The following is a 14790-nucleotide window of genomic DNA, read 5'->3' on the forward strand; positions in this document are numbered from 1 at the left end:
ACAAAAAACAAGTTTCACTGTCCAATCTACCCTCTCTAACTGTGGGCCAATAAAGTCCTAGAAGTTCTTGTTTCTAATACCAGCTGGTTTATGAAAAAGCTCCTGCAGTATGTAGATATTACACTTAAAATGGTAATAGTAGCAACAACCCACGTTACTATGGATCAGTCACTATGCTAAACACTTTTTTTTTTTTGTCTTTTGTCTAGGGCCGCACCCGTGGCATATGGAGGTTCCCAGGCTAGGGGTCTAATCGGAGCTGTTGCCACCGGCCTACACCAGAGCCACAGCAATGCCAGATCCAACCCGCATCTGCAACCTACACCACAGCTCATGGCAACACCGGATCCTTAACCCACTAAGTGAGGCCAGGGATCAAACACGCAAGGTCGTGGTTCCCAGTTGGATTCGCTTCCCCCTGCGCCACGACAGGAACTCCTAAACACATTATACATTTAACCCTCTCTGCACAGCCATGAAGTAGGTAGTAGTATCATTTTACAATCAAAAAGGACATTAGGTAACTTGCTTAAGGTTACTCATTGGGGAAGTCAGTGTAACTAATGCCTACTAATGGCCAAGTTCTCTGCCTCTGGCAGCCCAAACAGTACATGCCTACTTGCTCTGCTGCTGAGGCTCCCTTTCCTCCTCCCTGGATATCCCAGGCAGGGTTTTGCAGCTGTGGAAGCCTCTGTCCTGGCTTGTTCTTCCTACTCCCAGCCTCTGTTCCCAAAATTTTGAAGACTTGCATTCTCCCCCTTGTCCTCCTCCCCTTCCATCCTCCTCATCCTCCTCCACTCTCCCTCTGCCTTCTCCTCCCCCTCCTCCTTCCGCTAATCTTTATCCAATTCATTCCTGGGATCCTCATTAACCCCCAGAATCATACTAAGAAGCCAAGAGAAACTCCGAAATTTGGACTCATTGAGCTTTCCTAGAACTCAGTGATAATCATTTCCTCTTCCTCCTCCTGCTTCGTCATCACCATCACTGCTGATGCTACCGAGCACTTGTCCTGTAATAGGGATGTGCTCACACCTGTGCATGGATGCTCTCATTTAGTTCTCCCACCTTCCTACGGGGCAGGAATTCTCTGGCCCATTTTATAAGTTTCCAAGGTCCTACAAGCAGGAAGTAGCAGAGCCATATGGTATCTTGGGTCTGGCAGATTTTTTTTTCTTTTTATGGCCACTCATGCAGCATATGGAAGTTTCCTAGGCTAGGAGTTGAATTGGAGTTGCACCTGCTGGACTATACCACAGCCACATTTGCAATTTATGCTGCAGCAACACTGGATCCTTAACCCACTGAGTAAGGCCAGGGATCGAACCCCTAACCTCATGGACACTACATTGGGTTCTTAACCCATTGAGCCATGACAGGAACTCCAAGGTCTGGTGGATTTTGAGCCTGGATTCTTGTCACAGGTGACAGCCTAGCATAAGTTCCAGGGTTCTAAGTGAACTGGATTTGAAGGGCTGTGACTATAAAAAGCCCCGGCTAGGATTCCTTTCTGCTGCCTGCTGATGTGGCTTTACAAAGTTCCATCCTCCCCCTTTCATCTGAGTGAATCTAAATGTGTCCACTGGCTGGACGGCCTCTCACTTTTAGTTAACAAGCACATAATGTGCATTTGCTATTTTCACTGGTGTGAAATTAACTGCCTCTTTGTGGTGTGTCTAAACCATGCATTATTCAAACTTGGGCGCCCACACCACTTCCTTGGTCAGCAGAGTACACTGCAGGTAAAAAAGAGGAAAACTTTTCTGTTGTTGCTTAACTGAAGTATTTCATATACGTTGCCATCACAAGAGGACTCATTTTAATTATCAGCAAAAGGATGAGTGATGGGTTGGAATGGAAACTGGCTAGTTGTACCATAGTATTCTGACTTTTTTTTAATTTTTGCTTTTTAGGGCCGCACCTGAGGCATATGGAGGTTCCCAGGCTAGGGGTTGAATTGGAGCTACACCCGCCAGTCTACACCACAGCCACAGCAATGCCAGATCTACACCATAGTGACCTACACCATAGCTCATGGCAGTGGTGGATCCTTAACCCACTGAGCAAGGCCATGGATGGAACCCGCAACCTCATGCTTCCTAGTTGAATTTGTTTCTGCTGTGCCATGACAGGAACTCCTACTCTAACTTTTTAAAAAACAGAAACATGCACATGGTCATTAGTAAGAAAATGTTTAAATTATTCTAAAGTGCTTAAATCCTGGCTTCACGGGGAGTTAGGTGGACACTTCAGGGACTCAGTGGGACTTGGATCCACCCAGCTGGATCAGCAAACTCAACAAATAGATAAACATCAGCTAGAGGGACACAAAGCATGCAGTGTCTGCTCACTGCTGCAAGGAACGGTACAGTCTCTCTCAAGATGTAGTTTTACTTTTAAAAAAGTTTTAATTTTTATTTTTTTGGCCATGCCCATAGCACACCCAAGTTTCCAGGCCAGGAATTGAACTCCAAGCTACAGCAGTGACAATGCTGGATCCTTAACCTGCTGGGCTACCAGGGGACTCCAAGATGTAGCTGTAGAAATTAGAGAATCCTTGATCCTTTGGAAAGGCCTGTTTTTCAAGGTTTCAAAGATATTTTTTTTCTTTTTTCTTTTTTCTTTTTTTTTGTCTTTTTAGGGCCTCACTCGAGGCATATGGACATTCCCAGGCTAGGGGTCCAATCGGAGCTGCAGTTGCTGGCCTATGCCACAGCTAGTGCAACATGGGATCTGAGCTGAGTCTGCGACCTATACCACAGCTCATGGCAATTGAGTGAGGCCAGGAATCAAATCTGCATCCTCATGGATACTAGTCAGGTTCGTTACCCCTAAGCCACAACAGGAACCCCTCAAAGACATTTCTTAATATGTTTCTCTTTTTCTTGAAGCTTCAAATGTCATGATGATCCTAATACACTATCAAGAGCTACTGGCCAATTTCCCTCTGATCTTATTCTAAGCCTCAGCAGGCATTCTCCAAATTCAAAATACTGAAGGTCTACTAGCTGCAAACCTTCCTTGCAGGTACTAACATCACAAACTTGGCTGACTCTATTGCTCCTTGTGGCCAGCACTCTCTTCCATCATGAACCCTCTTCATTTTTTTTCACCCCTGCTAAGTGTTCTGGTGGAACGTGGTCTGACATGTTACCAGGAAGCCAGTACTATTAAAAAATGCTACCTGAGAGGGCATGTCTTTCAGTTGTGCTGACGATTTACCTCTGTGAAGACCTGGCAAGTGCAGACTTTCATGCTTTCACTATTAAAACTGTCGCAATTACTGAAAAATCTTTTTCTGGACGTTTATCTATGGCTCTTGCACAAAAATTACCAACACGAGTTTTGTGATGCCTGGATTGATAAACAAAGGGTTCTGACACTCTAATGTGTCCCAGAAAAAAAAATATTAAATATATACAATTTAAAATATGTTTACATCCTATTTGCCTTCCCATTTTCCTTTCTCTGGAAAAAGGAATACAATTAAACAAAACTCCAAAAAACTTGAAAAACACTACTGTGACATGTTTGTCCAAATGTGATGTGGAACATGACTGGTGAATTTTATTTTATTTTATTTATTTATTTTTTCTGGTGAATTTTAGAAACCTGGACACTTATCATATGTTTTTCTGAAGTTCTGGGAGTCTGGGAGTAGAACCAATAGCTTTTATGCTACAACTTTTCTTGCCACTAAATTTGGAATGGAGTTTGAATACCAAATATGAATGGAGAATCCCACATTACTAAAATTATACTAATTTTAATGTAATAAAATATGCATACATCGAATTTTTAGGTTTTTTTCTTTTTAGGGCTGCATCTGTAGCATATGGAAGTTTCCAGTATAGAGGTCAAATTGGAGCTGCAGCTGCCAGCCTACACCATAGCCATAGCAACTCGGGATCCCAGGGATCGAACCTGAGTCCTTATGGGTACTAGCTGGATTCGTTTCTGCTGCAGCACAACAGGAACTCCCTGAATTGTTAGTTTTCAAATCATATCAAGCACCAGGCAGCTCTTTAGCACTATCTGAGACAGGAATTAATTAGTCTTTTGTTTTTCCTACCTTTGAGACAAAATTACTTGAGTATTTCTTTTGTTTTAAAAAATAAATCTATTTAAATAGATCTACGTTTTAATGGTATATTTGCATTCATGTTTTAAATGTCCACAATACATATGCACAGATACACATAAACCAATACAATAAATACTGGAAGGTTCTTGAAAGAAATTTTATCTGTGAGCTGATTCAAGGCACAAACAACAGGCTAAAATTTCCACATACTTAGACTACGGGAAGACCATGTGGTCCTTTATATAATCACTTAATATTTAGAGGCATATCTTTAAGCCTAATAATAGAAATGTCATCAGATATAATGCAATGAAATAAAAGTGATTTCTTACTGAACACTGGGAAGGATGTATTTCCTTTTAACACTTGGAATTCTTGTTCTAGTCGTCTCCGTAAATCTATTTGTTCAAATAAAACCTTCTGAAGTTCTTCTAATAAAGAAAAAAGAAGAGTCATTTTACTAATCTTTACAAATAACTCTCCAGAGAACTGTTATATATGGCAATTTATTATTATAAGACAAAATATTTTACCAGTTTAAAAAGTGTTGCATAGACATAGGATAGATTTTGTGCAGAAATCCATGAATATAAATCAATGTAATATATTATTTTAAAGTATTATATTACAGTGTCATGTATTGATTGATATGTATGCATTAATCTCAATTATATCCACCCAATGGTCCATATATTATTCATATGTTGCTTGTCAAGCTTAAAATATGGCATAGAACAAAAATATCCTCCTATTATCTCTTTAGTTTTTTTAAGCTAAGAGAAGTTCTACAGAATTAAAACTCTTCTTTACCTTTCCCCATATTTTCCACATCCTTTTTGAGTGAATGAGGTGAATTCATCTCTTGTGTGTGTTCACCTTGAAAAAAAAGGAGAAAAAAAATATTAGTTTTATGCAGGCTATTGTTGGCAAATTTTTATTTACACTTTCTATTAAAATCTACAAAAGAGCATATTGACTATAATTTCAAAGTGGAAGTCCTTGGAGCCACATGTTGTCCTCATTTACCCATGTATAATTCCCCTGACCCTTGGAGAAGAGTGATGAGAAAATGAGGGTGGAGTCTACCTGTATTGCAACAGCAGCTCCATGAAAGTAGATTCCTGAGGTCAGCCCCCCTCCTGGGCCCCACCACTCCTCATCCTTTACAAGGAAGTTAGCTGTTAGAATGGCTAAAGAGCAGATTGAACAGTTGACAATTCTGGTGATCAGAGTCCTTCTTTAAGAAGTGAAGGCCAACAAGACTGTAAGTGGAAGCCTCCAGCCTTCCTGGGCCGCCAAAATCAGGGCTGTGAAAGAGAAGTGAGAGGAGGCTTAATTGTCCCTGGGAGAGAATTTATGACCCTGGAGTGGTTTCCTGAGAATTGATAATTTGTTTAAAAAGAAATCAACCTAAAAGAGAGATGTGAAATAAATTAATATTTACAGGCTTGTTGATAATAGTTTCTTAACTACGTGTCTTCAACCAATACAAACTATATTGTGGAGAGAGGTTAGATTGTCCTTCTTACCTACTTTGTTTAGGTGCTAACTAGAATGACAGTAAGCTATAGAAAAAAAAAATGTATGTCTTCAGTCATAAATCGAGTCTATATAATCCAGAAAACACAAAGCAAAGAAAAGAAATCATTACCAGGATTTTTTAAAAAATTTCAACTTATCTGCTATTATCTACATAATTTAATTAAGCTTTCCATTTTCCTCTAGAGAGATGTGGCAGTCCAGGCAAAGGTGCTCTGAGAAGGTTCCCTTCTCCTCTGCCCCCCAGGTTAGCTCCTTTGTGTCTTTGGTGCTATTTGCTTCCAGCCTTCTGCATATTCTAGGTGGGCTCTGTCTTTTCTGTATGGCCAGTGCATAGTACAGTGCTAGACACATATTAGATATTTAACTGTCTTCAGTTTTCAATGAAAGGGACCCCATGAGATCATAATTTCTATATCATAACACAGGTCAGATGCATCATTTCAATTCTTCTCTCACTAATTTTTATTTGTTTGTTTGTTTTTAGGGCTAAACCTATGGCACATGGAAATTCCCAGGCTAGAGATCGAACTGGAGCTGCCAGCCTACACCACAGCCACAGCAATGCCAGATCCAAGCCTCACCTGTGACCTACACCACAGCTCACAGATCATAGCAATGCTGGATCCTTAACCCACCGAGGGAGATCAGGAATCAAACCCCCATCTTCCTGCATACTAATCAGATTCATTTCTGCTGAGCCACAACAAGAACTCCTCCTCTCACTATTTTTAATTTCCTTTCCTTAGCAAGAAATGGAATGAAATGGCCCTGGGCACTTGCAGGAATACTGGGGAATTTCACTGTCAAGGTAAAAATTTCTGCAAAGAGAGAAATGGGATTTCTTCCCAAAATAATAGCCCACAGTATCAAGGACAGACAGGAAAGTACTCCAACACGACATTATATGGTGCAATCCACCTGATGACTGTCAGGAGTATGTGTGTGCAGGTGTGCATGTATGCATACGTGTATGTATGTAAATACATAGCTATGGGAAGGCACATCCTCTGGCTCCCTATCATTAACACAGTAATATCCAGGGTATCCCTAAGTCCCTTGATGACAGCCCTTTTCCATACTATCTAAATCATATTTGTACAAACTCATTATTGCTCTCGTCTTGGACATGACCTCCCTCTATAGGTTCTTGAACACTAATACTTTAGCTTTCTTCTCCATATAATAAAATGACAAGGAAATATCTGTGAGGCATTTTAAATATAGACCTCGATATAATTCCTACAAACCTACTACTATCTACAAGAAAAATAACATGAAGGTTGATAATAAACCATAAATATATAAACCAAGAATAGTGGTATTTTAAAATGAAGACACATGCATATTACGTGCAATTTCACCTGTGTTTACCTGTCTCAGTTAACCAGTTAAATGCATAGATGTTTCATACCCATATATAATATTGAGGTTGAACAAGAAAAGCACTGAGCATACACGCATCTCCACATCTATCTACAGAGCATGGTGTGATTTTATTTCATACCCTTCCCAACCACTTAAGACATGACTTGAGACAGTTTGTTCCTAAATAGGCAACTCTAGAAGCCATTTCCTTATCACATTATAGACCAGATTCTTTGTGATCAATTAGTGTATTTTGTGGACTGTTCACCTTATATTACATGTCAACTAGATAATTAACTAACATTAAAATACAATCTGTAAAAATGCATTTCTTTTCCATTTCACAGCCACACAGGTTTACATAGGTATGAGGCATGAAATGCATAGCTAGTAAATGAAAACTACATTAACCACAGGTGAATCTACTGGTAACATTAATACCAAGCTCTTTTTTTATCAGCTTTGTGAAGGTTTTATTAATATTTTCCATCAGTGTCCATTTCGAACACACTTTGCTGCAAATTCTCAGAAAAATCTGCCCATTTTGAGCTTAGAAGATTCAAATGGCTCACTTACAAAGGGTTTTTAAAAGTGGTTCAATGTTAGGTAAATAAAGAACACAGAAGCTTCAGCTGACTTTTGGGTATCTTTTACTGGACCATTGTGTTTTGTATTTTACTAATTTGTGAAAACCAGATTGTTAACGGTGGTTAAAAATGACCACTGGGAGCCTGGATATGTTTGTTCACTATCACTGCTAATCTTTTCCATCTGGTTAAAAAAAAGTCAGTCTAGTACTAGATTAAATAAATGAGATTTAGTTGACAATGAGCTTCCCATTTTTATAAATATTCCATCAAGTAAAGTGCATCTTACTTTTCCAGAATTAATGAATGGGTTTGGAGACATCCCAAAACTAAACTGTTTACTTTCCTTCCCAATATATTCCCACTTTCAAAAGTTACAAAAAGGTGGTGGTGGGGGCAATAGAGATCTGGGTTTCTTTGGGTTTTTGTTTTTTGGGCCACACCCATAGCATGTGGAAGTTCCCAGGCCAGGGTTCAAACCCACTCCAAGCAGTGACTCAAGCCACTGCAATGACAATGCCAGATCCTTAATCCACTAGGCCACCAGGGAACTCCTTTTGTTGTTGTTTTTTTCATAGAGACCTTTTTTTTTTTTTTGTCTTTTGTCTTTTTAGGGCCACAACCACATCATATGGGGGTTCCCAGGTTAGGGGTCCAATCAGAGCTACAGCTGCTGGCCTGCGCCATAGCCACAGCAACAGAGGATCCAAGCCTCATCTGCAACCTACACCACAGCTCACGGCAACAACCAGATCCTTAACCCATTGAGTGAGACCAGGAATCGAACCTGCAACCTTACGGTTCCCAGTTGGATTCATTTCTGCTGTGCCATGATGGGAACTCCCATAGAGATCTTAATTGTGTAGAGTTACAGGAGACAAAATGTGACATGGAAAGAATATCTTTCTGGGAGGCCTAATCTGAAGTATATGTTAAATCAGACTATAAAATAGTGGAGTGGCTTAAAACAGGAGAGATAATTACAGCATAAAATGCATGTCATGGACTGCAGTGATGCAGAGCTCCTGCTCAGGGATGGGTCTACACCAGTTCTCCAGAAACGCACATTCGCAGGACAACTTAACTGCGACTTGCATTGTTGCCCATGCATTCTGTTCACCAGGGGAGGGTAGAGGCAGCATGATGGCTGCATCAGAGAAACTACACCTCTGCTGAGTGCATCAGAGAAACTACACCTCTGCTGAGTGCAGCAGAGGCCGGAGAGCCTGGAGCCACACCATTCCTACTTCCCTGGTCTCTCCAGGGTCCTCCAGGACCAGGTGGTCCCACATTCCAGGTGAATGCTCCACCTCATCCTTGGTTCTGCCCTCACTCAGCCATCAGAAGTTGGAAGTATAAGAGGGATGGATGTCACTGCTGTGGCTCATGTTCCATCCCTGGCCTGGGAACCCTCAACTTCTGTGGTGTGGCCAAAAAAGACAAAACAAAACAAACAAACAAAAAAGATGAATATGAGCATATGCCACACCAAAGCAGATATCAGCAATAAATAACAGATGACGAGGAGACTGGAGTATCCAAAGGGGGGAAAAATCAAAGAGCCAACTGATTTACTAGCACTACACTTTGGCACAGCGGTAATGACTTTCTCTTGAATATCACGGTGCACCTCTGCCATGATGAGAACCTGCAGTGGTTCCCTACCATCTACACTGCAGAATCCACTCAGCTCCTACTCCACGGAGCCTCCAGGTTCTCCCACAACCTTGTCCCATCTGGCTCAGCCAACCTGTATTTCTCTTTTTTTTAAAATATATATATTTTAATTTCAAGTATAGCTGATTTACAATGTTGTGCCAATTTCTGCTGTACAGCATGTATTCTCTTTCTCCTTCCATCATGTTCTATCCTCAGATTGGATAGTTTCCTGTGCTGTACAATAGGACCTCATTGCTTATCTATTCTAAATGGAATAGTTTGCATTTACCAACCCCAAACTCTCTGCCACCTGTATTTCTTGATAAGCACAAATCCTTTATCCAAGTCAGATCTTTATTTCTCACGCCTTCCCTAAGGTGCCCCCACCTCCTGACCCCATCCATTCAAAACCAGAACACCATTCAAGTGGCATTTACTCTGTTCAAAGCCTGTCCCAACTTCTGTGGATACCGCTGATCTGTTCTGTCCTGGGCTGAAGCTCTAGGTCCTTATCATCTTTACCCGATATTCTAGTATTTCACCTAGGTAAGCCTGGTCTCTCCTACCTAGAAAATCTGCTTTCTGAAGGCAGAGAGATCCTGCCCTACAGGAAACCTCCATGACCTCTACCCTACAGAGGGGTATAAATACAGACCAAAAAAAACCTGTTGTACTTCATTTAATTCAATTTGGTTTGGGAAAGAAATGCCAGTAATGCTATCATAAATCCTCAAGTGTCATAAGCCTTTTAAGCACTGTCATTCCTACGACTGAAAAAGCACACTTTGATTCATGGTACATTCTAAGACTTACTCCGTATTTTCAGTTTACTGGGCAAGTTCGTGATGTTCTCATTTTTGTTCCTGTCTGACACTTTGAAAATCTGTTCTAGAGACAAATAGAACTATAGCACTGAATGTTAACAGAGACATGAAAATACTAATTTGTGTACATGTCTGCCGTGGCCTCCGACAGCAAAAATTCCTAACATTTTTTAGAGCTCACTTAATTTTAAGAGCAGAAGGAGTAGGTCACATGACATGTTCTGTTGGTGGTCAGGAGATGGGAGGGAAAGCTGATTAAATAGATATTACTGTTCTCAAGCTAAACTTGAATTCAATAAATAAGATCATTTAAGTACTGTAACCTGTATGTGTCTAGGACGTCTATAGGGTAAAAATACAAAATGCCTGACATTGGGATGAAGAGTAAAAATTTTGGCATTCACCCCGCCCTTCTATGGAAGCACATGCTCCATCCTTCGCCTTTCATCCCACTTCAGTGAAAGAACCCCTTATCTTGGCTGTCTTCCTTTTAAATTTTCCTTTGAGCCTGAAACCACTACTCAGGGTTGCTACCCCAGACAGCAGCCCCAGGGACTAGCAAGTTGCTTGTTACTGAAAGGCCCTCTATGCTGCCCCAGGATAGCTGTTGACAACACTTGATGAAAAACATTTGGAGAAAATGCATTTCAGAAAATGCACACTGGGGAGTTGCCATCATGGCACAGTGGAAACAAAGCAGACTGGGAACCATGAGGTTTCGGGTTCAATTCCTGGCCTCACTCAGTAGGTTAAGGATCTGGTGTTGCCATGAGCTGTGGTGTATATAGGTGGCAGATGTGGCTCAGATCTGGCATTGCTGTGGTTCTGGTGGAGGCTGGCAACTGTAGCTGATTTGACCCCTAGCCTGGGAACCTCCATATGCTGTGGGTGCAGCCGTAAAAAGCCAAAAGATAAAGAAAATGCACACTGGGAGTTCCTGTTGTGGCTCAACAGTAACAAACCTGACTAGTATTCATGATGTTTTGGATTTGACCCCTGGCCTCACTCAGTGGGTTTAAGGATTTGGTGTTGCCGTGAGCTGTGGTGTAGGTTGGTGGCTACAGCTATGATTCGACCCCTAACCTGGAACTTCCGTATGCCCCAGGTGCCGTGCTAAAAAGACAAAAAAAGAAAATGCACACCCAAGGGTAAATTTAGTCAATGAAACTATTCTGGTTTGGGGCTGTGTCTATACATGAGACACACATGCATTCTAAACTTGGATGAAGAATTAAAAAATTCATCCAAATATCCAGATGTCTCCATAGTTTGTGGGGACTCCTGTGCTACCATATATGTTTTGGTGCAGATCCTGGATAGATCCTGGGAAGAGTGATTTGCATTTGAAGCTACAAGCAGTGTCTGCCTGAAGTTCCCAGGCACTGTCATGTCCTCAGGGCTGGGCTGAGGTCTGCCCTCTGCCTCCCAACAGCCTCGGTAATGGGCCTGGCCTCTGCTGAACGAGGGGAACTCCTTTTACATGTGTTTAATTCTTGAATAAACACTGAATTTTAACAATTCACCTTAGTTTTATAATTTGACAAATTTAAATTTTCTGGAATTTTTATTTTTTCTTTCCCTACCTATCTATCAGGGAGGTACAATCTGGATGGGGTCAAAGTTAATCTACAGTTAGTATACCTAGTACATGTAACAATAACCAAAATTTAACACAACAAATGATTTTTTTTTTTTGGTCTTTTTGCCATTTCTTGGGCCTCTCCCGCAGCATATGGAGGTTCCCAGGCTAGGGGTCCAATCGGAGCTGTAGCTGCCAGCCTACACCACAGCCACAGCAACGCGGGATCTGAGCTGCATCTGTGACCTACACCACAGCTCACGGATGCTGGATCGTTAACCCACTGAGCAAGGGCAGGGATCGAACCTGCAACCTCATGGTTCCTAGTCAGATTCCTTAACCACTGCACCACAATGGGAACTCCGACATAGGATTTTTAAGAACACTTTGCAGTGAGGCATTCAAAAATCAATTACACAGAAAGCAAGGTTAAGTAATTTTCTCCTCTATTGGGAGGACATGGACTTCTGCTAATTTCTTGGTGTTAAATTCTACATTAAATGCCTCCCCTGTGACATCTGGCACTGTAGTGAGGTCACAGAACAGAAGAAAAAAGAGAATCAGTACCACTGGAGAGGGTACACTACAGAACGAACTAAATAAATATTAACTCCATTGGTCAAAAAAGGAACTAAGAGCAAGATTAACACTGGTGGGTTTATAGCAAACAAAGAGTTACAGCAAACTTAACTATTCATCATCAAAATTCATCAGGAGTTGCATATACATTGCTTCTTGAGTCAGTATATCAAATATTTTTGATTAATGAATTGAGTTCATTCAGAATTCTCTTGCGTTTCAGAACTTGTGTTGTCAATTACTGCTAGTTATTGTTTTTTTCCTGAAGAGTTTTTCATCATCCTTCTCTAGCTCCTTGATTTTCATATACATTTTAAAAATTATAAGTGGGAAAATATTTCCATAAATAAAAGAAATTTCTATCTGATATATGGGGATTATTTAATTTTGAATAATCTTAAGCTGAATTTATATTTAAATTATTCAAAATTCGTTGTTCATAAAAATGTCAGTAGTAATTCACAGGTAGGCGGTTTTATCAGATTTTACAGGTGGATAAACTGAGGCCAAAATAGTTAAAGGGCTTGCCCAAAGTCATCTAGTAAGTGAGAGAATTAAAACTCAGATCTACTAGCCTGTGCTTTTGCGAATTTTTCTTCTTCTCTTTTTAAAAAAATCATAAGCATGGTCTAAAATAGAATGGAATAATAAATCAGAGTGCCTCATCCGCTATATATTCATGAGAAGTGTAACTGCTTCTTACTATTCTCAGAAATCCGTCTGTAGCATATTAAGTACACTAGAGAATCATACCAGTGAAAATCAAATTGATTTTAAAACTTCTATACATATAACAAGATGCAGCCACGCTCAGAGTCCAATGGTGCTGCTGTTTCGACAATGAAAGGGATTGAAATCAGGGATGACTCCACTTTACGTGATTTCCTTGACCTGCAATAGCTTTCAGCTGTCTCACTAGCTACCCCACTGCATTCAATTTCAAATCACTTAACTTCACTAAAGTTATTCAAAATGGATATGCAAAACTGTACTGCGGGATTGCAAGCAAAATGCTGTCATTTATCTTTTTGAGTAGGTAATATTTTGACCAAACTACCATCCCTCTAATCTATATTACTTGGTTTGAAAGCCATGGGTCTTATTTTAAAGAGACTGATAGATAAAAGTTCTACTGGCTTTGGGAGGATTTTGGCTGCCTAAAACTTTATGTTTGGTCCCTCTAATTATAAAGAAATATAATATCTGCTATGAGGAAGGTTAATGACCATTAACAGGGAGTTTTTTTTTTTTAATCATTAAAAAATGTAATCTCTTTGAAATGCTGAAAACTAACAGTTACCAATAAAGCTGAAAGGTTGAAGGAAGGCCAAACTTAATGAAAATGATGAACTAAAAAAAATGAACTGGAACTAAGTATTGTTGCTAAACTGAATTTGTATTAGGGACAAATTAAAGCAAGTAGCTATCATTTAAACATAGGTCTGTATCTTTACTTGTTTACAGTAAGGTCGTAGAGTTTCCTGATAAACTATATCCATGATTGTCATGAGAGTGAAAAACGCATGCAAAAATAAAAAATTGCATACTGACTTACTAGACAGTTGGAAAAGACATTTCCTTCTTCTACGTTACACTGCATAACACAGAAGTAAAATACTGATATTTTTCTAATAATGATGATTGAATTGAACATTGGGTAAAGGGACATATGGTTATAGAAACCATATTGGATGTTATATTGTGTAGACTGCTATTAGAGTATTCATACTGCATTCCAGCTCATCACCCTTTGATTGGAAGCAACTTGAGAGCAGGGGCTAGCTTTGATTCTATCTCTGAATAATCTCCAGAGCCTAGCAAAATATTTCGCACATGGCAGGTATTTTGAAATACAGGGAGAGTAATTGAGAAGATACACAAGTGAATGCTATCATGTACCTGTGGAAGATAACAGTTGTTAACATGGGCAGAAGTAACTCCATTAACAAGCAGGGCATTCTGGATAAAGCATCCTACTGCTACTACTCCAGAGCAGTTCACCACAAGTCTCCATCATCTCTTTGGCTCATCTGGATTTTTTTTTCCTTCGTCTTTTTAGGGCCACACCCAGGGCATATGGAAGTTCCCAGGCTAGGGGGCGAATTAGAGCTGCAACTGCCATTTGAAACCACAGCCATAGCAAGGTGGGATCCGAGCCACGTCTGCAACTTACACCACAGCTTGGGCAATGCTGGACCCTTAACCAGCTGAGCAAGGCCAGGGATCAGACCCTCATCCTCATGGGTGCTAGTCGGATTCTTTACCGGCTGAGCCACAATGGAAACTCCCTCATCTGGATTTCTGATACTTCCCTAAATGAATGGATTTTTGGAGTCTGACCACAAGAAAATACATTAATGCCAAAACACAGGCCAACTGAGTGACCACTCTGGGATTTTCTCAAATGTGCATTCCAGTGGGAAGACCATGAGCTGATCTCTCCTACGAGCGAGGCCATCATAAGGTACACGGAGTCCTGCAAGAGCCCAAATTCCTTAACTCCTTCTGGTGTTTAAGACATCATCTGTAAATGCTTAGGAAAGGAAACATGAGGATGAAATTCTTTTGAAT

At 40.4% G+C, this 14790-nt stretch overlaps 1 protein-coding gene across 1 annotated transcript in view; it reads right to left on the reverse strand.

Annotated features, from left to right (window-relative positions):
- SKOR2 (SKI family transcriptional corepressor 2) overlaps positions 1 to 14790 on the reverse strand; it is a 49008-nt gene that overhangs the window by 24380 nt on the left and 9838 nt on the right. Inside the window, exons 5-6 of the mRNA XM_047769426.1 lie at positions 4895 to 4960; positions 4417 to 4515 (exon numbers count right to left, since the gene is read on the reverse strand). Of these exons, the coding sequence (XP_047625382.1) occupies positions 4417 to 4515; positions 4895 to 4960 (165 nt within the window). The remainder of the gene's footprint in view (positions 1 to 4416; positions 4516 to 4894; positions 4961 to 14790) is intronic.

Source organism: Phacochoerus africanus, chromosome 2 (genome assembly GCF_016906955.1).
Source record: "Phacochoerus africanus isolate WHEZ1 chromosome 2, ROS_Pafr_v1, whole genome shotgun sequence".
In the NCBI taxonomy this organism is placed as follows: Eukaryota; Metazoa; Chordata; class Mammalia; order Artiodactyla; family Suidae; genus Phacochoerus; species Phacochoerus africanus.